Here is a 26,164-nt window from a genome sequence, read left to right as displayed (position 1 = left end):
GCCGATTCTGGGCTCGGGAAACAAGCACAGACTGGTGGGACCGCATAGTGTTGCAGGTCTGGGATGATTCCCAGTGTCTGCGAAACTTTTGCATGCGTAAGGGCACTTTCATGGAACTTTGTGACTTGCTTTCCCCTGCCCTGAGGCGCATGAATACCAAGATGAAAGCAGCCCTCACAGTTGAGAAGCGAGTGGCGATAGCCCTGTGGAAGCTTGCAACGCCAGACAGCTACCGGTCAGTTGGGAATCAATTTGGAGTGGGCAAATCTACTGTGGGGGCTGCTGTGATGCAAGTAGCCCACGCAATCAAAGATCTGCTGATATCAAGGGTAGTGACCCTGGGAAATGTGCAGGTCATAGTGGATGGCTTTGCTGCAATGGGATTCCCTAACTGTGGTGGGGCCAGAGACGGAACCCATATCCCTATCTTGGCACCGGAGCACCAAGCCGCCGAGTACATAAACCGCAAGGGGTACTTTTCGATAGTGCTGCGAGCTCTGGTGGATCACAAGTGACGTTTCACCAACATCAACGTGGGATGGCCGGGAAAGGTGCGTGACGCTCGCATCTTCAGGAGCTCGGGTCTGTTTCAAAAGCTGCAGGAAGGGACTTTATTCCCAGACCAGAAAATAACTGTTGGGGATGTTGAAATGCCTATATGTATCCTTGGGGACCCAGCCTACCCCTTAATGCCATGGCTCATGAAGCTGTACACAGGCAGCCTGGACAGTAGTCAGGAGCTGTTCAACTACAGGCTGAGCAAGTGCAGAATGGTGGTAGAATGTGCATTTGGACGTTTAAAGGCGCGCTGGTGCAGTTTACTGACTCGCTTAGACCTCAGCGAAACCAATATTCCCACTGTTATTACTGCTTGCTGTGTGCTCCACAATATCTGTGAGAGTAAAGGGGAGACGTTTATGGCGGGGTGGGAGGTTGAGGCAAATCGCCTGGCTGCTGGTTACACACAGCCAGACACCAGGGCGGTTAGAAGAGCACAGGAGGGCGCGGTACGCATCAGAGAAGCTTTGAAAACCAGTTTCATGACTGGCCAGGCTACGGTGTGAAAGTTCTGTTTGTTTCTCCTTGATGAAACCCCCCGCCCCTTGGTTCACTCTACTTCCCTGTAAGCTAACCACCCGCCCCTCCTCCCTTCAATCACCGCTTGCAAAGGCAATAAAGTCATTGTTGCTTCACATTCATGCATTCTTTATTCATTCATCACACAAATAGAGGGATGACTACCAAGGTAGCCCAGGACGGGTGGTGGAGGAGGGAAGGAAAATGCCACACAGCACTTTAAGCACAGCACTTTAAAAGTTGACAACTTTAAAATTTATTGAATGACAGCCTTCTTTTTTTGGGCAATCCTCTGTGGTGGAGTGGCTGGTTGGCCGGAGGCCCCCCCACCGCATTCTTGGGCGTCTGGGTGTGGAGGCTATGGAACTTGGGGAGGAGGGCGGTTGGTTACAGAGGGGCTGCAGTGGCAGTCTGTGCTCCAGCTGCCTTTGCTGCAGCTCAACCATACACTGGAGCATACTGGTTTGGTCCTGCAGCAGCCTCTGCATTGAATCCTGCCTCCTCTCATCACGCTGCCGTCACATTTGAGCTTCAGCCCTCTCTTCAGCCCGCCACTTACTCTCTTCAGCCCTCCACCTCTCCTCCCGGTCATTTTGTGCTTTCCTGCACTCTGACATTATTTGCCTCCACGCATTCGTCTGTGCTCTGTCAGTGTGGGAGGACAGCATGAGCTCGGAGAACATTTCATCGCGAGTGTGTTTTTTTTTCTTTCTAAGCTTCACTAGCCTCTGGGAAGGAGAAGATCCTGTGATCATTGAAACACATGCAGCTGGTGGAGAGAAAAAAAGGGACAGCGGTATTTAAAAAGACACATTTTATAAAACAGTGGCTACACTCTTTCAGGGTAATCCTTGCTGTTAACATTACATACATAGCACATGTGCTTTCATTACAAGGTCGCATTTTGCCTCCCCCCACCGCGTGGCTACCCCCTCAACCTTCCCCCCTCCCTGTGGCTAACAGCGGGGAACATTTCTGTTTAGCCACAGGCAAACAGCCCAGCAGGAATGGGCTCCTCTGAGTGTCCCCTGAAGAAAAGCACTCTATTTCAACCAGGTGACCATGAATTATATCTCACTCTCCTGAGGATAACACAGAGAGATAAAGAACGGATGTTGTTTGAATGCCAGCAAAAATGCACTGCAATGCTTTGTTCTACAATGATTCCCGAGTACGTGTTACTGGCCTGGAGTGGTAAAGTGTCCTACCATGAAGGACGCAATAAGGCTGCCCTCCCCAGAAACCTTTTGCAAAGGCTTTAGGAGTACATCTAGGAGAACCGCAAATGCCAGGGCAAAGTAATCCTTTCACATGCTTGCTTTTAAACCATGTATAGTATTTTAAAAGGTACACTCACCAGAGGTCCCTTCTCCACCTGCTGGGTCCAGGAGGCAGCCTTGGGTGGGTTCGGGGGGTACTGGCTCCAGGTCCAGGGTGAGAAACAGTTCCTGGCTGTCGGGAAAACCGGTTTCTCCGCTTGCTTGCTGTAAGCTATCTACAACCTCCTCCTCATCATCATCTTCTTCATCCCCAAAACCTGCTTCCGTATTGCCTCCATCTCCATTGAAGGAGTCAAACAACACGGCTGGGGTAGTGGTGGCTGAACCCCCTAAAATGGCATGCAGCTCATCATAGAAGCGGCATGTTTGGGGCTCTGACCCGGAGCGGCCGTTCGCCTCTCTGGTTTTCTGGTAGGCTTGCCTCAGCTCCTTCAGTTTCACGCGGCATTGCTTCGGGTCCCTGTTATGGCCTCTGTCCTTCATGCCCTGGGAGATTTTGACAAAGGTTTTGGCATTTCGAAAACTGGAACGGAGTTCTGATAGCACGGATTCCTCTCCCCAAACAGCGATCAGATCCCGTACCTCCCATTCGGTCCATGCTGGAGCTCTTTTGCGATTCTGGGACTCCATCATGGTCACCTGTGCTGATGAGCTTTGCATGGTCACCTGCAGCTTTCCACGCTGGCCAAACAGGAAATGAGATTCAAAAGTTCGTGGTTCTTTTCCTGTCTACCTGGCCAGTGCATCTGAGTTGAGAGCGCTGTCCAGAGCGGTCACAATGGAGCACTCTGGGATAGCTCCCGGAGGCCAATACCATCGAATTGTGTCCACAGTACCCCAAATTCGAGCCGGCGAGGTCGATTTAAGCGCTAATCCACTTGTCGGGTGGAGTAAGGAAATCGATTTTAAGAGCCCTTTAAGTCGAAATAAAGGGCTTCATTGTGTGGACGGGTGCAGGTTTACATCGATTTAACGCTGCTAAATTCGACCTAAAGTCCTAGTGTAGACCAGGGCTAAGACTCTCAGAGAGAGGATTGTTAATCTACAAATAGTTTGGAGTCAGAGCTACTTAATTAAAGCTAAAGAAGTTATAATGTTTAGGGTCTGATTATACTGAATATGTACCTTTACTGTTACAAATTCGTTTTCCACTAAAGTTAGATGCAAAAGAAAAACACTAGGAGATGCTGACTGGTATAGAGAAAAGGTTAGAGGGTAGTTTATTGTGTAGTTTGATAGCTGCTCTTGAGTTAGCTTAATTTTTATTACAAACAGAATTTATGGTTTTCATCAAATATTTAGTGGAATATCAGCTTTTACATCTGTATCTTATAGCCCCACACAGTTTTTTCAGTAGCATGTCTGACATTTAATAAACTACAAACTTTTTCTTTTAAAAGAATGAGCCAAGAAAGCTTTTGATTAGAGGTAAAACTCTGTAGAAGGGAGATTCCCCCCCATGCTGCATATTATTACTCTGAACAGCATGCTTCACCTTTGAGGCTTTTTTGTTTGTAGAACAACAATGGCATAATTTTTTTAGAATTAAAGTGTGTATGAACTTTCTGCATATTTGTAAAATAGATTTTCTACTAATGCAGTGGTTCTCAAACTTTTTTTTTCTCGGACCACTTGAAAATTGCTGAGGGTCTCGGTGGACCACTTAATGATCTTTCCAAATGTTGTTTGTACCATTAGTTAACTGTTGTAAAGCGCTTTGTATAAAAGCGCTATGTAAAAAAATTTAATAATTAACATGTTTTTGTTCTATAAATAAAAGCACACAACTCATATTTTAATATCGATAGTCTTATCTTTGACGTATGATGGATGTGCCTTCTGTCCCCTGCTATGGCAGCTCTCAAGCTGGGGCTGGGAAGGAGGGGCATCTTTCCCTCTCTCCCCCACCGCAGCAGCCCCCAAGCTGGGGCTGGGAAGGAGGGGGGTCTCTCCCCCACCACAGCAGCCACAGAGCTGAGGCTGGGAAGGAGGACCGTCTCTCCTCCGCAGCTGCAGCCCTGGAGCTGGGGAAAGTCACCTCTTTCTCTGGCCACTGTAGCCCTGCATGTCCCAAATTCCGCCCACCCACTCTTCTCACCCCACTGCCACCTCCCACCTACCCTCTATTCCCCCCAAGGTCTTCACCTCATGTTACGTATGCGTCTTCTCCTGGGTCAAGGCACCTAATTAGTGGAGCCACGCCTGCGCTTTCATTCTCTTGTGTGCAGCCACCCAGGCGCACATCTTAGAGGGAACTATCTGCGGACCACCTGACTGGAGCTCACGGACGACGGGTGCTCCACGGACCACAGTTTGTACCTCTGTACTAATGGACGTATTTACATTTTTAACAATAAACTTAATGCTTTGAGAGTGGGTCAGATGAATTACACCTGAAATGTCTTATTTATACATAAGCAACAACAGTCAGTGGTGGGGTCAGAAGAACTAGTAATTTTTCTGTAGTTGGTACAGCCCCTACCCACAAATAGGTCTCAATCCTACTCTGCTTTCCCTACAGTTCAGGTAGGTAGTTTTGGAGTGCTGCTCTCCGACAGTGGTCTTTCCTCTTTGATCACTCTGCCTTAAGTTCATAGGTTGAACTGAGAGCAGTGCTAATGAAATTAATGCTCATCATTCTGTCCCAATAGCTGGGAGAGCACCCCTTGGCTCTGTGCCTCCCCAGAAGCAGCGACATCCTCCTTGCCCAGCTCCTAGGCAGAGGCATGGCCAGGCATCTCTGCATGCTGCCTCTGCCCAGAGCTCTGGCTTTGCAGCTCATATTGGCCAGGAACCATGGCCAATGGGAGCTACGGGGGCAGTGCCTGCAGGTGGAGGCAGCGTGCAGAGCTGCCTGTCCATGCCTCCTCCTGGGAGCTGAGTGAGGGGGATGTCACTGCTTCTGGGGAGCCCCCCCAGGTAAGTGCCACTCAGAGCTCGCCTCACCCCATCCCGTGCCTCACCTCCTGCCCTCTCCCACACCCAAACTCTGCTGCTACTGGCTAGGGGCGTGCACAGTGACCCAAGACTGCCCCAGCAGCGGCCGGTGCGACTGGTGCAGGGGCTGCCTGAGCTTTCCAGGGCCAGGCACGCTGGCCGCTACAGAAGTCACGGAAGTTCTGTGACCCCCATGACAAACTCACAGCCTTACTCATGATTGAACTGAGGGATTTCCATGCTTATCTAATCCTTTTTGCTATTTAACATTTATATTGTGATAGTGCTGTGCTAAACATCGTACAAACCTATAGCAAATGACAGTCCCTGCCCCAAAGTGTTGACAGTCTAAAAGACATCTTGCGACCCCGGCTGAGATTGCCAGCAATTATAATGATGTTTTCTGAAATGTGGACACCTGTCTACTAAGAATGAAGTGAGGTCATAAATACTAAGTTGGTGGTTTAACTTTGAGAAAATGTGAAAACACATTGAAACATCCCTTTGGCTTATATTTAACTTGAATTCTAAACATAGTTGTCAGCCATTTTCATCTGTAAACTTTTTTAAAAGAGTAATTATAGCTGAAGCACTAGTGACAATCATAGTTTAAGATTGCCCAAGGGGTTTCCATTATGACCTGTTTTCTGTCACTCATAAAGTTCTGAAATCTTCATCTATTGGGCTGAAATTTTCCAGACCTGGTCCCTGCCAGAGAGAGTTTTTTTGTTTTTCTTTTTTTTAAGAAAGATAGGATAAAAACACCTGAAAGCTATTTTGAGTATGAAAAATGTGTGTGTGTGTAAAATTTTTCCAGTTTTATACATATTACATAAAAAGTTGCAGTATATATATCTTGTGACTAATTTTAATAGGTCTAGCACCTAAGCAACTGAGTTAAAAGCTGAAATTTATCAGAGAGAAAGCCCTCCTTGAGGACAAGTGCCTTTGAATGCAGTGGAAAAAATCATGATTTGATCACTTTATGTGCATTTGAAAATTGCATTTAACAGGCACAATAGTTTATTGGTGTAAAAATGTGTGATATTTTTAACACTGATCCATGAGAAAGGTAGGCTGCACTGTTCATGCATGTATACATGGCTAATTTGGCTGTATATTTAAAATAGATACATTCAGTTAAAGTTTACACAGTATAGGCCTGATCAAAACTTATAGAAGTCAATGGAAAGACTCCCATTAACTTAAGCAGGCAGTGGATCAGGACATGTATGAATCAGTTGTCTATACCAGTGGTTTTCAAACTTTTTTTTCTGAGGACCCACTTGAAGAAAATTGTTGATGCCCGTAACCCAACGGAGCTGGGGATGAGAAGTTTGGGTGTGGGAGGGGCTCAGGGCTGGGGCAGAGGGTTGGGATGTGGGGGTGAGGGATGAAGGGTTCGGGGTGTGTGTGGGGGGGTGGATTTTGCAGCCATGGGATCAGAGAATATGTGGAGCCCCATCCAACAGCATTCCTAGTATTTATCTCAGGCCTTGTCTAAGTTAGAAAAATTGCACTGGTGTAATGAAATTAATGTAAATTCTGTCTCATTACACTTGTGGAAACCCCTAATGTAAACACACTTAAACCAATTTAAAATCTTAAATATATCAATTTAGCTTAAGTAGTACTTGTCTAATAGATAAAGCCTTAGCCTTTTTCATTTTCAGTCTGCTTCTTTCCATGTTCACTGTTGGAGGACAATCTAATGCCTAGTAGTCAAATATTTTCCCAGTCACGTTGATGACTGAATCTTTAAATTTTAAGACCATAGTCAGTGCTCCGGTTTACACAGAATATTCTGTTATATTTGAAATTAAAGAAAGATAATTTGATTTACTTTTTAATATGATCTTTTAAAAAAATAGGGATTATGATTAGATGCAATGTAGTGATTATACATTGAGTATCTCTTTAGTTGCAGTAGAAAAAATAAAATGGATAGCCAAATTTTAGTAGGCTTCTTAGACTGGAAAGAATTTTAAAAGGAGATCTATGTCAAGAGTGATCAGATGGGATGTTTTTTTCTTTGGTTGTGATTAAAAGAGATTTGCTACTATTTAATCCCAAATCAAGGGACAGAGAAGGAGGATGGTTTTGAAATTAAGGAATTGGGCTGAGATTCAGGAGATCTGGTTCCAGTTCTCAGTTCTGCCAAGGGCTTACTATGGAGCCTGTGGCAAGTCACTGAGATTTTCAGAAGCGCTCGGCACCCACAATCAGGGTCAGATTTTCAAGAGAGCTCATCTTTTAGGCATCAGAATAAGTAGTTATTTTTTCCAAATGAGCCTAGCATGTTGAGTCCTGATCTGTTTTGTAACTGTACATAAGTGGAAGCTGTTGGGTTCAGAGCATTTGTAAAAAATCTGGCTCCGGTTGTCAGACCTGAGCACTTGAACACCTACTTCTTAATCTCTCGGTGCCTCAGTTCTCCCATCTGTAAAATGGAGGTAATAGTTCCCTGTATTGTGGGGTGTTTTGAGATATTACAAATATTAATATTTGTAAGATGCGCCAATACTTTGGTGGTGAGGATGATATCAATTGAAATACCCAGTCTAAACGATTCATAAACATAGTGAGAACATAATATTGTTTTAATAACTACAGGTACTGGGAAGCTGTTCACAAATGGGATGAAGCACTTCAGTTAACTCCAGAAGATGCTGCACTTTATGAAATGAAATCACAGGTAACTCATGAAAATTCTTTGTTAATTTAGAAATCCAAAGTTATATTGTAGTCTTAAACAGATTATGCCTAAAACCCTGTCACCACTTGTGTATGTAAAAGGAGAGTGCAACTGCACATGAGCCACTGAATTGAAGAAATATTGCTTGTTATAGGCTCAGGGATAGATCCCTTTCTCCTCTTTCAGCATAACAGGGAATCTTCTACAGGTTAGAGTATTTTTACCCTTGCCAAGTGTGCCATAATAACATCTCTGTCCAGGTATGAATTCAACGTCTGAATGTAAATTTTAAATTCAGACATTAAAAAATTATATTTATTATCATTACTCCAGGTAAGTAAAGATCTCCGAATCTGCCATTAATAATCCATATGATCTTACTGAAGAATTAGTTTATTGCCACCTCCTTCCTTTTTTCTCACCCCCCCTTCAAAAAAAGAATATATGGTATATGAAATACATGCCCCATATTTTGGTGTCCACTTACTGGCACAGACAAACTTTGGAGGAAAATGCGTTTAGTCAAATACATTCATTGGTCTCAACCATCCAGGCTCTGTTTCAGGGCTGTTTTGATGGGTTAAGGCTCCAGCAACCACCAACACAGCACTGAAACTTTGATATGTAATGTCCCTTTTCTGTTCAAGCGGCTAGTGAAATTTTGGGGCCATGGGGACTTTCCAGTTAGAAGTAGAAATTTATGGAGTCTGGTATTCTCTTTGATGCAATCTTGTTTATTTAGAAGGAAAGTACAAAGCTCTGCTTCTCCAAAGGCAGGAGGAACTACGAACAAAAGGAGCAGTTTCTTAGTTTATAGCTCCAGACCTCTTTAGCCAACAGACCCAAAACTCTCCAGTTTTCCCCAGGGTCATACTGAGCACAGGCTACTTCTTGGCTTTCTTGTTTTGTTGCTTCTGCCTCTTGCTTTGTTCTTGTCTCTTCTCAGTTCCTGTGTGTTCAGTCACACACCTGCACCTGTACACACACCTAACTGTAATACCAAGTGCCCCCCGCCCCCGCAACCACACATGGTGCTGGTTTCTGGCAGACTGTATTAGTCCATGTTTTAGGTATGGTCCTTCAATGTCTCATACAACTACCTTAAATAAAGAACATATTCACTCACCATTTTGAACTAGATTGTATCTCAGCCCATAGTAAGGTTTCACCCAGTTAGTAGCAGTATCAGCTGTGTGGACTAAGAAAACTGCTGACCTCACAGTGACTTACTTTTTGTATGGCTTCAGTGGCAAAGTTACTGGACACCATTATTTTATGCATGTCCATGTGCTTGTGTCCCCCTCTTGCCTAAGTAGAAAAATAAGATTCTTCTTCGAGTTATTGCTCATGTGTATTCCACAATAGGTGTGCGTGCTCGCCACGTGCACCGGTGCCGGACGTTTTTCCCCTAGCAGTACCCATAGGGGGGAGCGACCCCTGGAGCGGCGCCTGCCTGGCGCGGTATAAGGGGAGCTGCGCACTCCCCGCATCTTCAGTTCCTTCTTGCCGCCAGTGAAGGTGTGTCGGAACTGCTCTGCTCCAGCTTTGCTATAGCTCGTCCCCAGAACTGTTCATTCATTCAGCGTTAGTACCTGTAGTTATTTAGCTGTTAAGTTAGTTTAGTTAGTCAGTGAGCCTGGGCTGGGGCATGCCCCGCACCCCGGGGTTTAAGTTGTGCGGTTCTTGTAGGTGTTCTATGCCAAGAAGTGACCCGCATGCAGACTGTTTGCGCTGCTCGGGAGAAACCCATATCAGCAAAAGGTGCAAGATTTGCAAGGCCTTTAAGCCTTGGACCAAAAGAGAAAGTGACATTAGGCTCCGGGCCATCCTCATGGAGTCGGCGCTGACCCCGACCCCAGCAAGCTGCTCCGAATCGGTACCCGGCACCGTGGCGTCAGTACGCAGCAACCCTCCGGTGCCATCGACCAGTCGGCATCGCTGCCCATCCCCGGGGCATGCCAAGAGGGCCAGAAAGACTCCCTCTTCTCAGCGGCACCGAGGGAAGTCTGGGACAGAGGCTAGGCCCAAGTCGGGCAGTCCTCGATCCCCACCAGGCCCCAGGCCTCTGACTCACGTTGAGCGGAGTAGCCCGGCCCCTTCAGAACAGGCCTCTCCAGATGTCTGGATGCCATCCATGCCTGAAGCCCTCCAGGCAGCCCGGGGCATTATGTCCATGCTGGTGCCCGGAGCACCTCCAGTGTCGGCCCCGCGCTCCAGAGGGAAGCCTCCGCTGGGATCTCCGCAGTCGCCTCTGGCCTGGTACCCATCTCGGTCAAGGAACGTTCCTGATGCCGATCACTGCCCAGCAGTCGCTCGGGGCAGAGTCCAGGTGGATAGCCCTCGACGCTGACCAGACTGTCTGGATGGGTTCCGTCTGGCCGGGACTCACAGCACCGCTTGTCCTCAAGGAACGAGTATCAGCGGGACTGTGGCGGGCATCGCCATCGGTCCTTGTCTTGGAGAGAGTACCACAGTCAATCATGGCACGGTCGTCGACACCGTTCCTGCTCAGACTCCCGCTCCAAGTCTCCGCCAAGACATCGCAGACCCGGGGATCGATCGCCAGCATTTCACCGTTGTAGGTCTGCCTGTCGAGGCCATTCGCGGAGCAGCTGTTACTGCCGGTACCGATCCTCCACGTCAAGATCGCGGTCCCATGGCCATCATAGATCCCGGCACCACCGCTCCTCCCAGTCCAGAGACAGCAGCAGATCTTATGCCAGCCCAATCTCCATTCGTAGCCATCCTTCAATGGGCCAGGCCAGCCAACCTGAACAGCCGGCCCTGCCGGTGCCACAGCAGGTGCAGTGGCACCGAGCGTTGTGGCCAGCCCATGGTAGCAGTGGGCACCGTGGCCTCCGGCGCAGCCCCTGGTGGGAGCTTGCTCCGTGGCCGGAGCTTCGGAGGCACCATCGGCCTCCTTCTCCAGACCCCCGAGAAAGGAGGTGGTGGGACATGTGTCTTCGGCACTGTGCCCAGAGTCCAGCCAGGTGGTGGATCCTCTGGTGCTGGCCTCTTGCTGACAGCAGGAGGAGGCGATTGTGGCCCCGCCCGCCTCTATCCCGCAAGAGGCCCACCAAGAACTCTTAAAGAGGGTGGTAGCAAGCCTCCATCTCCAGGCAGAGGAGATGGAGGAACCCTCAGACTCCCGGTTTAACGTGTTGTCACCATCGGTAGGGTGGCTTTGCCTCTCCATGAAGGGGTGGCTAAGATTTCAAATTTCCTGTGGCAAATACCGGCCTCGATGGCCCCCATCTCTAAAAAGGCAGAATGCAAGTACTTTGTACCCACTAAGGGGCATGAGTACTTGTATACCCACCCGGTGCCCAACTCCCTGGTTGTCGAGTCGGTCAAGCACATGGAATGGCAGGGTCAGCCAGCCCTGACCCCAAAGAACAAAGACACTTGGAGACTGGACTCCTTCAGAAGGAAAGTTTATTCATCTTCGAGCTTCCAGTTACAAGTGGCAAACCATCAGGCTCTCCTGGGCCGGTACAAATTCAATCTGTGGGGCTCCCTGCCCAAGTTTGAGGACTCCCTCCAGGAGAGTGATAGGAAAGAGTTCAAGGTGCTAGTTGAGGAAGGGGCAGCGGCCACGAGGGCGTCCCTGCAGCCAGCCTCGGATGCTGCAGACATGGTCGCACAATCAATGGCCTCTGCTGTGTCCATGAAATGGGTGTCATGGTTCCTGCTCTCTGGGCTGTCCAGCGAGGCGCAGTCTTCCATGCGGGATCTCCCGTTTGATGGGAAAGCTCTGTTTTCAGAGGAAACAGATACAAGGCTGCATGGCATGAAAGACTCCCTCACGACCCTCCAACTCTGGGCCTCTATGTCCCAGCTCCGGCAAAACCTAAGTTCCAGCTGCAGCAGACTCCCGCCCAGGCTGCCCTCCTGAAGTACGAGGCCACCCATAAGAAGCAGCGGGGCTATAAGAGATGCCCTCAAAGGCAGTCTCAGCTTGCTCCCCAGCCTGGGTCCTCCAAGGGCAAGCAGGCGGGGAAAAGGAGTTTTTGATGGGACGCTCGGGGGCACCCCACCAATCCTCATCAGGGATCCATTCCCAATAAAACTTCCCTTCTCCAACTGGCTGTGTGCTTTCCTCCTGGAATGGTTATGGCTAACCTCGGACCGATGGGTCCTCAACACCATCTCCCGGGGTTACACCCTCCAGTTTAGTTCTTCACCGCCCCGTCCCCCTTGGGGGACACCTCGCACAAAGCTCTGCTCGAGCAGGAGGTGGGGCAGCTCCTAGGTCTAGGAGTGATAGAGGCGGTGCCTGAGGAGTTCATGGGCAAGGGATATTACTCCCGTTATTTCCTTATCCCGAAGGCCAAAGGGAGGCTCAGGCCCATCCTGGACCTCCCAGATCTGAACCAGCACATGGTGAAGCTCAAGTTCCGCATGGTCTCCCTGGCCTCCATCATCCCCTCCCTGGAACCCGGGGACTGGTACGCTGCCCTCAGTCTACAGGACGCGTACTTCCACATCCACATATTCGAGGTGCACAGGCGCTTCCTCCATTTCGTGGTGAGACAGAATCATTACCAATTCACGGTCCTCCCGTTTGGTCTGTCCAGTACCCCCAGGGTGTTTACAAAATGCATGTCGGTGGTAGCGGCCTACCTCAGATGGCAGGGGGTCCAGATATTTCCCTATCTGGACGATTGGCTTGTCAAGGGCACCTCCCGGTCGCAGGTGAGGGATTACGTGGTGCTCCTCCTGTCCATGGGCATTGCCTTGGGCCTGTTGGTAAACACCAAGTCCACGTTAGTCCCAGTCCAATGCACAGAGTTCATTGGGGCGCTCTTCGACGCAGTGTCGGCCAGGGCCTCTCTCCCGCCAGACAGATTTGAGACCCTGAAAGGTCTCATCGACTAGGTCACGAGGTTACTGGTGACAACAGCCAGGGTTTGCCTACAACTCTTGGGTCACATGTCGGTGTGCACATATGTGGTCCGTTATGCCAGACTCAGGATGAGGCCCCCTCCAGCTCTGGTTGGCCTCGAAGTTCTCGCAGGCCACTGACAGGATGGACAAGGTCCTCACCGTGCCAGACTCTGTGATCACCTCCCTATGATGGTGGTGGTCTGCCCCAAACAACATGCTCCAAGGGGTCCCGTTCAGGGACAGGGTTGGGGGCCCCATATGGGGAACTTTCAGACCCAAGGCCTGTGGTCGGCTCAAGACCTGATCTTACATATAAACATCAAGGAGTTCAGGGTGGTGCGGCTGGCGTGTATGGCCTTTTGCTCGCACCTGGAGGTCAGGGTCCTCACGGACAACTTGGCCTCGATGTTCTATATCAACAGGTAAAGCGGAGCCTGATCCTCTGCTGCGAAGCCCTCAGGCTGTGGGACTTCTGTATAGCCCATGACCTCCACCTGAAGGCCTTCCACCTACCGGGCACCTGGAATGAGAGGATGGATCGCTTGAGCAGGGACTTTTCCTCGCAATACGAGTGGTCCCTCCACCCGGAAGTGGCCCACCGGCTCTTCAAAAGGTGGGGAACTCCTCAGGTGGACCTGTTCGCAACTCAGCAGAACCGGCGATGCTCCCAGTTCTGCTCCGGAGGCGGGGCTTGGAGAGGGGTGCTCTCTCTGATGCCTTTCTCCAGTCCTGGTCAGGCTGGCTTCTCTAAGCCTTTCCCCCATTCCCTCTAATCAGCAGGGTGCTGGAGAAGATAAAGACGGTCAAGACCAGGGTCTTCCTGATTGCCTTGGCATGGCCCAGGCAGCATTGGTACGGGACCCTCACGGGCCTGGTGGTAGCTCTGCCGTGGCCGTTGCCGCTCCGCCTGGACCTGCTCTCTCAGGACCAGGGCCGCCTCCTCCACCCAACCTGGTTGCTCTTCACCTTATGGCATGGCTGCTCAGTGGTTAGGTGGAGAGGAAGAGATGTGCTCAGAGCAGGTTCAGCGCGTCCTCCTCGAAAGTAGATGGCTCTCCACTTGCCGCGCTTATTTGGCGAAGTGGTCCCGGTTTTCTAGGTGGGTGGCGGACCAGGGTGTCTCCCCGGTGACTGCCCCGATCCATCTTATCCTTGATTACCTCCTCCACCTGAGGGCCCAGGGTCTGGTGCCCTTGTCAGTCAAGGTGCACCTGGCAGCCATATCGGCCTTCCATCCACTGGTGCAAGGGCACATGGTATTTTCTCATGCTATGACTGACCGGTTCCTTAAGGGTTTGGACCATCTTTTTCCATATTCTAGACCCCCTGGTCCCGCAGTGGGACCTAAACCTGTTGTTGGCTCATCTCACGGGGCCCCCATTTGAACCCCTGGCCACGTGCTCCTGGTTTCACCTCTCATGGAAGGTGGCCTTCCTGGTTGCAATCACGTCGGCCAGGCAAGTCTTGGAGCTTAAGGCCCTGACCTCCGAGCTTCCATACACGGTCTTTCATAAGGACAAGGTCCAGCTCCGCCCACACCCCGTTTTCCTCCAGAAGGTGGTCTCCACCTACCAAATGGGTCAGGACATTTTTCTACTGGTCCTCTGCCCCCAGCCTCACACGTCCAGTGAGGAGTGCCATCTCCAAACGCTCGATGTGTGGAGGGCTCTGGCTTTCTACCTCAAGCAGACCAAGCCGTTCAGAAAGTCCTCGCAGCTGTTTATCGCCTCGGCTGAGGCTTTCAGCGGCTTTCCAATTGGATCACTTTGTGTATCTGTTCATGTTATGAGCTGGTGGGTGTCCTCCCACCACCCATTGTGAGGGCACACTCAACTCGGGTGCAGGCCTCTTCAGCTACCTTCGTGGCCCACGTCCCCATCCAGGACATTTGTAGGGCCGCCACGTGGTCTTCGGTTCACACGTTCACTTCACACTGTGCGATCATCCCCCAAACCAGGGATGACACTGGGTTTGGCAGGGCTGTCCTCTGTCCTGGGAACTTGTGAATTCCTACCCACCTCCAACAGATATAGCTTGGAATCACCTATTGTGGAATACACATGAGCAATCACTCAAAGAGGAAAAGACAGTTTTTCCGTAACTGATGTTCTTCGAGATGTGTAGCTCATGTTTATTCCACATCCCACGCTCCTTCCCCTCTGTTGGAGTTGTCTGGAAAGAAGGAACTGAGGGTGGGGGGAGTGTGCAGCTCCCCTTATACCACGCCAGGCAGGTGCCACCCCAGAGGTTGCCGGGGGTGCTCCCCCCTATGGGTACTGCTTGGGGGAAAAACTTCCGGCACCGGTGCACGTGGTGAGCACGCACACCTGTTGTGGAATAGACATGAGCAACACATCTCGAAGAACACCAGTTACAGAAAAGGTAACTGTCTTTTTCCCATCTTTTTGTAACATACATTCAGTGAATTTTTGAATTGGAAATGAGGAGTCAGTTAGAGGGAGAGAAGATAAAATGTGGGTTCAATATCCTTTTACCTTTTTTTACTTTTCATTTAAGCTTTTGTTATGCCATTTTCTGTTTTTCATTTAAGATGTTTTAGGTTTTTTTCCCGTTCACATGGTTGATTTGTTTCTTTTTGCTCCTTACCTTTTAAAACAATGTTAACTGCCAGACTGCTTCTGAATGTAGGCACACCACAGTAGAACATACCTGCTGTGCTGCCGAATATATCAGATATGTTCTAGTATTTCACTGATTTCAGGAAATGACTGCAGCCCAGCAGATGAGGTGGAGGACCAGGAGAAACCATGTTATATGTTTACAGAAACCAAACCCTAGTGTTTGACTGATTCCCTGGTTTGGCGCCAACAGTATGTTCTCCTCTCTCCACTTAGGCTTTCTCCCTGGCCTTTTAAAAATATACATATTCCTACTTTCTAATGGTGTACAGAGAAGAAGGCAATTGACAGATTCACAATGGCCTGTGTGTGCCTGGAGTATATTTCCCAAGGAGACATTCTGTTTTCTCTCAGATCAGTTGTATTAATACTTTGGGTACATACTTGCTCATAGCAGAGGCCTTAGTAAAATCTGGACCCAGTAACCAAAGGTGAATAGTTCTGGTATTATGTTGGAATTGCTGTATTTGTTGACTCTTACTATCCATTCAGATTTCCCGGAGAAGGTATTTTTCCCTATTGTTTGGGAGTATATGATGACCAAAAACCACCTCTTCCCCACTCCCATCTCCATGAATCCTCAAATACTATTTTAGAAATTAAGCATATATATCATGTTTTGTCATAGTGCCCTATTGGGAAAAGAACCAAAAGGCTGGTGATTGGAGAGGGGAAAGGACCAATGGGTGGAATGAGACAAAGACAGGAGAGAGAACACTGCACGTAAGAGGAAGAAAGTCCACATCAGAAAAGAGAGAGGATTAAAGATTAAGAGAATAAACAGTTAAAAGGGGAAAATACTCTGAAGGAAAATGTGGCTATTGAAAAATATAGAAGAAAAAAACAGAGGCTAGTGGGCAGTAAAGAAAAAGGACAAAAAAACCCAAAAACCCCATGGTGCTGTAGTAAATTAATTGTTGTTTATTTTATGGGAAATATGCTTTATTCATTGTTAGAATCTATAATATTATAATTGACTGTTTCCAGTAAAAAAAAAAAAAAAAAGTAAATAAAGGCAAAACAAAAGAAAAACAAAAACCTGAACACTATTTGAATGGGGATGTGATGATAATCCCTCTCACCCTCTTTGGATGTTGTCATGTTTTGTTTTTCCTGGGCTGGAGAATGTTTGACTCCTCAAAAATGTGGAAGTTTATTAATAATCAAATATATAAAGGCCATTTGTAGTGAAATAACACCAAGATGGCATCCGATTGTGCATAGATACTGAAGGTTTAGTCCTTCTTTAATTGTGGCTTTCTGTTCTTTAGTAGTTTCAAGACACACCCTTTACAGCTTATGTAATTTTTCTTCATGAATTCCCTTGGGTAACGCATCAAATATACTGAATTATTTGGCTCACATCTCTATGCACATTATATGTTACATTAGAAAGGCTCTGTTGAAACAAAGGAGTAGGCCTCTGTATTAATTAGAAATGGTCCTTTTGTTTCAGTGAAGTAGACATTAGGATCCATAAATAGCTTTCTTTTGAAATTACTGAATGTTTCTAATGAAGCACACTCATAATTTGTTTTACATTAATGGATCAAAGAAGTGGACATTTATTTTTCCTTTCATATCCGGCTACACTTCATAGTCAATTATTTTCCTCTTGATTTTGTACAACAAATTGCTTCTCTGAAATTCCACTTAACTCTTTGCATTATTCAATGCCTGTAGGAGGCAAGAAGGGGCACCTAACATACCTTCAAATATACTTAGAGCCAGGTTTACCAAGGTATATATGCACCTAAAAATGCAGATAGTCACATATGAGGAGTTATAAAAGCTGACAATTAGCAAAGATACAACTGGTTTTGAAGTGTGTCTGACTGACAGGACTATAATTAGTCAATCCATCCCATTTATTCTTTTTAAATATTGGCATAACATTAGCTTTCTTCAAGTCTTCTGAAACTAGCCCAAGACCTTCTGAAAATCAACGTCAATGGTCCAGTGAGATCCTCAGCCAGCTCTTTTTAAACTCTTGAGTGCAAGTTATCTGGACCTTCTGGTTTTAAAATGTTCAGCTTCAGTAGCTGCTGTTGAACATCCTCCTGAGCTACTAGTGTAGTGGAAAGAGTATTATTGTTCTCATATGATGAGACTACATAATCTGTTTTTCCCCAAACACAGAAAAGAAATATTTATTGAACACTTCTGCCTGTTCTGCATTACAGAAGTATTGATAATTCTACCATGTCCATCTAGTAATGGACCGATACCATTGTCAGGATTCTTTTTCCCTCCTAATATATGTAAAAAACTTCCTTTTTGTCCATAACTCTGTTGGCTATAGATTTCTCCTTATGTCTGTTTGCTTCCATTATCAATTTTCTACAATTCCTAGCTCCTGATTTACATTCATTTCTAACAACTTCCCCTTCCTTTCATTTATTATATATTATTATTTTTATAGGTATCTTCACGTCCCCTCTAAACCGGGTCATTTATTTAACCAATATGGCCATCTTCCTAGCTTTTTTGGGCATCTTGTAAAATGTTCTAAAACATTTCTCCACTGTCACTGACTTTTTTCTGATTAAATTCTTCTTCAGAGTTGATTTTTCTTATAATTGTTTTCAGCTTTGTGAAACTGGAGTCCTTTTAAAGCACCAGGTTTATGTGTGTATGAGTGCATGTGTGCGTGTATAGATATAGATATCTATATCTATATATACATCCTGGTTTGGACTTTATTGTGTTTGCACATTAAAAGTGTGTGATCAAGTCATGATCAATTGTACCTAAGCCAGCATTAGTTTTTAGTTCTCTGATCAGTTCCTCTTTATCTATAACGACAAGATCTAATATAAAATTCTGCTATGTTGCAACATTTGTTTTGTGTTAGGAAATAGTCATCTATAATATTAAGAAATTCAAGGATTTTTACTACTGGCAGTATGAGTCCTCCAGCAGATGTCACTCAACTGAAGTCCCCCATGATCACGCAGCTTTTTTTCCTCCATATTATAGATACATGCCTACAGAAGCAGTCATCCTGTTCCCTAGTATGATTTGGTGGTTTGTGGCAGACACTAACTAATAATCCATCTCGTGCTTTATCTCTTAGGACATTGAGCCATAAGTATTCAAGATCATTCTATTCCTAGTTATCAGCGAATCGGAAAGAGGTAATGCCATTTTTGACATAGAGTGACACTTCTCTCCTTTTGCCCACTCAGTCCTTCCTAAATAGGTTATAACTATTGATTTGAACATTCCAATTGTGCAAATCATCCCACCAGGTTTCAGTAATACCTACTAAATTGAATTTATGCCCATGAATGAGTTCCAATTCCTCTTGTTTGTTACCCAGGCTCCTAGCATTGGTATATAGGTAACTCAAGAATTTCTTCTCTTTGTGTCCGTTGGGTCCTTGATTAATTTTGTTCATAACATCTTGATTCTGAGCTAAAATGAATGCTCATATCTTCCCTCTTTTTACCCTCCCATTTTGTTATTGAACTCCCCTCCTGACTATTCCTCTCCTTGAGGAGATTTGTTCCCTCCTGCTGAGGCTGAGGCCATCCAAACTATATAGCTCCCTTTCCCCATAGAACAGTAGTTCCCAAACATTTCAGTCACGCCCCTCTTACCCCATCCACCTCTGGGAACAGAGCTTCAGCCAGGGGCCGAGGCAGGGCATGGGAGCAGAGCCAAGACTGGGGGCAGAGATGAGGCTGGGTCCCAAAGCGAAGCCGTTGCTGGAGGCCGAAGCTGGGGGCAGGGATGAGGCGGGGGCCAAGAGCGGAGCCGGGGCTGGGAGCCAAGGCTGGAGGCGGCGCCGGGGCTGAGCTGAGAGCGAAGCTGAGGCTGAGCTGGGGTCTGGGAGTAGAGCCATGGCTGGGGCGGAGCCGGGGCCTGGAGTGGAGCTGGAGCCGGGGCTCAGAGTGCAGCCACGGCCTGGGGGCGAGGCCAGGAGCAGAACCACAGCTGGAGCCAGGACCAGGAGTGGAAGCCGTGGCCGCGCCGCAGTCAGGGGCCAAGGCTGGAGGCAGGACTGGGGCTGGGAGCAGAGCCGCGGCCGGGTGTGGGGCCAGAGCAGAGCTGAGGGTGGAGCGGGGCCTGGGGCCCACCAAAACGTTCCTCCTTGCCCCCTTAGGGGGGAGAGTCCCGCACTTTGTGGACCACTGCCATAGAAGGTGGACCAGTGTGCTACAAAACTAAACTTTCCATTGTACGCCACTTCCCCAGCCAGCAGTTCCCTTCCAAAATCTTCTTACTCCTGAGACAGGAAGGATCTCTAAGAACATTGCTTGACAATCTTCTTCTTCAGCCCACTTCCAAATTTCCTGAGGTCATCTATTATCTGCGAGATACCACACAGTGCAGTGTCATTAGTGCAGGTGTGAACCATCACCCATCAATCTTTGCCCATCAACTTCAGAAGCCTATCCAATCTTAGAGTGGTATCTTGTATCTTGGCTTCAGAAAGACAGTACACTGTGCAGTTGGCCTATGCAGAGAGCTCTTCCAATATTTCTGAGAATTGAATACCCAACAAAGATTGTCTGTCTTCTTTAGATGGTTGGGGAACTCTTTGTGGGCAAGCTTGGTTTTCTTAGAAGTTTGGCTGAGCTGCCGTCCACAGGTATGTCCCATACGTCTCTCTGTTCCCTTGGATCAGCCAGTTCTTGAGAAGTACCTTCCACAGTTTCCACATTGAGGACCTGGTATGGATTGGAAACTTCTAGCTGTGTGGAATTCCTCCCAGTCGTCTTCTCTGTGGTGGCCACTGCCTGCCCATCCTCATCTATCTGTAGCTATGAAGAATGCTGATGTTATCTCTTGCCTCTGTACATCTAGGAATAAAGAATGTAGGCCATACTTACAGGATGGGGGACTCTAACCTGCGAAGCCGTGACTCGGAAAAAGATTTTGGGGTAATGTTGGATAATCAGCTGAACATGAACTCCCAGTGCAACACTGTGGGCAAAGGGGTGAAAGTGATCCTTGGATGCATAAACAGGGAAATCTTGAATTAGAGTAAAGAGTTTATTTTACCTGTGTATGTGGCACTGGTATGACTCTTGCTGGAATACTGCATCTAGTTCTGGTGTCCAGAATTAAAGAAGGATATTGACAGATGGAAGAGGGCTCAGATAAGAGCCACAAGAATGACTGACGGATTAGAAAATCTGCTTTGTAGTGTTAGGTTCAAGGAGCTCAATCTATTTAGCTTAAGAAAGAGAAGGTTAAGGGATGACTTGATTACAGTCTATAAGTACTTATACAGAGAACAAATATTTTATAATGGGCTCATCAGTTCATCAGGGAAAGGTATTACATGATCCAATGGCTGGAAGTTGAAGCTAGTCAAATTCAGACTAGAAGTAAGGTGCACATTTTTGACAGTGAGGGTAATTAGTCATTGGAGCAATTTATCAAGGATTGTGGTGGATTTTCCATCACTGACAATTTTAAAATTAGGATTGGATTTTTTCCCTAAAAGGTATGCTCTAGGACAGTGGTTCTCAAATTTTAGCAACCCAAGGACTCCTGTTTTGATTAATTTTTTTTTGCAGACCCCCAAAGCCCCTGCTCAGCCCCAGGCCCTGCCCCCACTCCACCCCTTCCCCAAAACCCCACCCCCTCCCCACCTCTTTCCACCCCTGATCCATCCGTGTCCTGCCTCTTTCTGCCCCCTCCCCCAAGTGTGACCTGTCCCCGCTCCTCCCCCTCCCTCCCAATGCCTCCTGCATGCCACTGAACAGCTGTTCCCTGGTGTGCCGGAGGCACTGGGAGGGAGAGGAAAGAGCTGATCCTTTGCCATACTCAGGTTCAATTTTAGCCAGCTGTTCTTCATCCAAGAGCTGATCTCATCCAAACACTGGACCGTCTTGGTAGTACTGGTGTGTCATATGTGGTGATGGGTAGCTAGAGCTGTGTGTCATCTGCATGTTGCTGGGACCTAAGTCTGTGTTGTCTGACAAAGGCATCCACCTGCATGGAATACTTACAGAGCTGGAACCATAGTTTGTATTTAAAAAGATACTGGCAAGATTAATACATGTGTTTGTAAAATGTCCTTGCCTATCTTTTTAATACCACTGGAGAAGATTGAAAATTGAAAGAATTTTTTAAATAACATTTAATTTTCATCATTTATTTTGTTTCCTTCCTGCTTTTAACATTTACTTGGACAGTTGTAACACAATTGGTCAATTTCATTGTGGTGGTCCAAGTTCGGTTTACTTTCTGATCCTCTTGTAGTGCATAGTACTGTTGTGATCAGATTCAAAAAACACTCCAGGAAAATGTTCAAATATAAAAATATTTTGAAAAATTGTAAAAGAAATAATTTCTTATCTGTGTGGTTTCTAAAACCTTTTTTTAAAACAAAACCTAAATTTTGGGCCTTAACTAAGTTGGCAACATTCTTATAATGCAAGCAAGTGGCTAGTACAGATGTCATTTATGATCTGATCTGTTAACTAACTTCCAGGAAGCATAACTTGGTGTAATTTGATGCCCTTCTGCTTTTAAAGGCACTAATCTGAGCAGTGAAATACTGTTTATCCCAAAATTGGAACGTATAAGTCATTCCAAAAATATTATTGTTAATATTTAAACAGTATTTTCATACACTTGGGTAATTTGTTCCAAACCACCATACCAACAAAAATAATAAAGCTGTTGTGCAGCTAAATCAGACAATTTTTTAACTGCAGATTTAGAAGAACAATAATGCATTCACTGAGCAACGGATCAATTTGTCAGAAAAAATGTTGAAGTTTTGGGAAAAAAATCTGCCTAACACACTACAGAATGTGATTCCTATTTAGAATTTCTTGGGATTAGATACAAAGATTCTTTAGAATCCCTTGTTTCAGAGTAGCAGCCGTGTTAGTCTGTATCCACAAAAAGAAAAGGAGTACTTATGGCACCTTAGAGACTAACAAATTTATTTGAGCATAAGCTTTTGTGAGCTACAGCTCACTTCATCAGATGCATTCAGTGGAAAATACAGTGGGGAGATTTATATACATAGAGAACATGAAATAATGTGTGTTACCATACACACTGTAATGAGAGTGATCACTTAAGGTGAGCTATTACCAGCAGGGGGGACGGACCTTTTGTAGTGATAATCAAGGTGGGACATTTCCAGCAATTCACAAGAATGTCTGAGGAACGGGAGGGGGGGGGGAAATAGATTTACTGTTTAATGACCCATCCACTCCCAGTCTTTATTCAAGCCTAAATTAGTTGTATCCAGTTTGCAAATTAATTCCAATTTAGCAGTCTCTCATTGGATTCTGTTTTTGAAGTTTTTTTGTTGAAGAATTGCCACTTTTAGGTCTGTAATCAAGTGACCAAAGAGATTGAAGTGTTCTCCGACTGGTTTAATAATGTTATAATTCTTGATGTCTGATTTGTGTCCATTGATTCTTTTACGTAGAGACTGTCCAGTTTGACCAATGTACATGGCAGAGGGGCATTGCTGGCACATGATGGCATATATCACATTGGTAGATGTGCAGGTGAACGAGCCTCTGATAGTGTGGCTGATGTGATTAGACCCTATGATGGTGTCCCCTGAATAGATATGTGGACACAGTTGGCAACGGACTTTGTTGCAAGGATAGGTTCTTGGGTTAGTGGTTCTGTTGTGTGGTGTGTGGTTGCTGGTGAGTATTTGCTTCAGGTTGGGGGGCTGTCTGTAAGCAAGGACTGGCCTGTCTCCCAAGATCTGTGAGAGTGATGGGTCATCCTTCAGGATAGGTTGTAGCTCCTTGATGATGCGTTGGAGAGGTTTTAGTTGGGGGCAGAAGATGATGGCTAGTGGCATTCTGTTATTTCCTTTGTTGGGCCTGTCCTGTAGTAGGTGGCTTCTGGGTACTCTTCTGGCTCTGTCAATCTGTTTCTTCACTTCAACAGGTGGGTATTGTAGTTGTAAGAATGCTTGATAGCGATCTTGTAGGTGTTTGTCTCTGTCTGAGGGGTTGAAGCAAATGCAGTTGTATCGTAGAGCTTGGCTGTAGACAATGGATCGTGTGGTGTGGTCTGGATGAAAGCTGGAGGCATGTAGGTAGGAATAGCGGTCAGTAGGTTTCCGGTATAGGGTGGTGTTTATGTGACCATTGCTTATTAGCACTGTAGTGTCCAGGAAGTGGATCTCTTGTGTGGACTGGACCAGGCTGAGGTTGATGGTGGGATGGAAATTGTTGAAATCATGGTGGAATTCCTCAAGGGCTTCTTTTCCATGGGTCCAGATGATGAAGATGTCATCAATCTAGCGCAAGTAGAGTAGGGGCTTTAGGGGACGAGAGCTGAGGAAGCGTTGCTCTAAGTCAGCCATAAAAATGTTGGCATACTGTGGGGCCATGCAGGTACCCATAGCAGTGCCACTGATTTGAAGGTATGCATTGTCTCCAAATGTGAAATAGTTATGGGTGAGGACAAAGTCACAAAGTTCAGCCACCAGGTTTGCCATGACATTATCGGAGATACTGTTCCTGACAGAATGAGAGACTACTGAATTGGAATTAATTTGCAAACTGGATACAATTAACTTAGGCTTGAATAAAGAATGGGAGTGGATGCGTCATTACACAAAGTAAAACTATTTCCCCGTGTTTATTTCCACCCCACCCCGCACTGTTCCTCAGATGTTCTTGTCAACTGCTGGAAATGACCCACCTCGATTATCACTACAAAAGGTTCCCCTCCCCTCTGCCCCCCCACTCTCCTGCTGGTAATAGCTCACCTTAAGTGAAAAGAAAAGGAGTACTTGTGGCACCTTAGAGACAATGCATCTGAAGAAGTGAGCTGTAGCTCATGAAGCTTATGCTCAAATAAAATTGTTAGTCTCTAAGGTGCCACAAGTACTCCTTTTTTTTTTTTTTTTTTTTTTTTTTTTAAGAATCCCTTGCAAATCTTTTCTTTTCAGGCATGAAGAATAATAGCTGTTAGGTATGTTCTCAGGATTAACATAGAAAGAAACTACTTACTTAAATCTTTGCATATCTGTAGTCCTCTTAATTAGTTAAGTTTGTTAAGGAAATTTTATGTTAATATATAGCAGCTGCCCAATTTACGTAGTCAGCAGCAAAGTAATGTATTGTAAGTGTACAGATTACTTTGTTGTTTAATAAACAGCTTAAATGAATATACTATCTAAAGACCGTAGGAATCCGTAAATATTTACGGAAAGGAACTAAACAGTCATCTATCCATATTATCATTAACGTATGTTTTATTTTATTGGACAAATATATTTTACGAATTTTTGAAGAAAGGAAATGAGGTTTAAAGGCCCTAATTGTCACTGGAGGGCATATAGTATGTGCTTACAGAAACCCATCTGGGATGTGTGTAATTGCTTAACTAGGGCTTGATTCAAAGCCCACATAAGTCACTGAGAATCTTTGCATTGCTCTCAGTTACTCATTGGCCCATACAGAATCACATAGACAGTACATAGAAAATTTTGTGATGCCCTCCTTTGAAATTACAGTGCAAAATGTACAAGGAAAGGTTTAATTGTAGAGATGTGAGAGATGGTACCATTGTTTCTACGCCATCTTCTAATCACTCACGTAGCCCACTGGGAAAAAGTTCCAAGTGGTGTGGAGAAATCTATGGAAACAACCTTCTTCTTGGGTTTTGCAATAAATTTTTTTTTTAGCACCCTTTATATATTAAGTTCATTTTAAATATATTTTCCTGTCATTGAACTAGGGTCCAGTGGAATAATAATAATAATATTTGGATAATACTTTATATGTTCAAAGTGGTGTACAAGAATCTTCATGAAATATGCAATTTAAATTTTAGCGATGTTAGTACAACGACGTAGGCACTGGTTGGGTTGTTTTATTGCTGTTTTGAATTAGAAATCAGAAAGAACAGACATGTAACAATTATTTTATGCATTTAGACCCTGGTTTTTAGTTAGCTCTGCAGGCGAAGATACTCGTAGCTGATAAAAAATCCCTTGCCATCAGTGCAGTTCCATGCAGACAGAGGATTCTACCTGCCCTGAGCTCATTGCTCCTTTTAAAAGGTAGAAAATTCAAAATTGGTAAAAGGATATACTATTTCACACAAAACACATTTAATCTTTGGAACTCATTGCCACAGGAAGTTATTAAGGCCAAGAATTTAATAAGATTCAGAAAGGGATTGTACATTTATTTGGATAAATGGATAATAAGAATATACAGAGTTAGGAAGGGATACTAAACCTCATGCTTCACAGCTTAAATCAGTCTCTATTAGGCATTTAGATGAGATCTGGTGTGGGGGCAGATTATTCCACTTCTGCCTATTGTGGAATTCTTCCTCTGACAGCCATTGGACCTGGCCATTGTCAGAGCCAGGATATGGGTCTACATGAACTCTGTGAGATCTACTATGTCAATTACTGTATTCCTTTTGGAGTCTTAGTGGGTATTATTCATGTAAATACGATATTGACTCTGTATTCCACATTCTAAATGTTCTCATAATAGGTGGTTTACAATTTTTTATAAATCTGTGTATTAATGAAATGTTATAATAGTCTAGTAACACCTTAAACATTACACCTAGTGAAGTAAACGGAATAAATACAAATTTTTCTCTATAAGTATTTATTTTGACCTGTAAAAGCCATATTAAAGTAGAAAAATATAGATGTCAAAGACATCTTTAAAGAT

At 45.7% G+C, this 26,164-nt stretch overlaps 1 protein-coding gene across 1 annotated transcript in view; it reads left to right on the top strand.

Annotated features, from left to right (window-relative positions):
- Positions 1–26,164, top strand: part of TTC33 (tetratricopeptide repeat domain 33) — a 121,097-nt gene that overhangs the window by 60,758 nt on the left and 34,175 nt on the right. The window contains exon 3 of the mRNA XM_084628351.1: positions 7,908–7,989. Coding sequence (XP_084484477.1) covers positions 7,908–7,989 — 82 coding nt within the window. The remainder of the gene's footprint in view (positions 1–7,907; positions 7,990–26,164) is intronic.

The sequence above is a fragment of the Lepidochelys olivacea genome (assembly GCF_965140295.1).
Source record: "Lepidochelys olivacea isolate rLepOli2 genome assembly, chromosome: 5".
Taxonomy (NCBI): Eukaryota; Metazoa; Chordata; order Testudines; family Cheloniidae; genus Lepidochelys; species Lepidochelys olivacea.
Note: the sequence above shows the minus strand (reverse complement) of the source record. Positions and strands in the feature narration are given on the sequence as shown.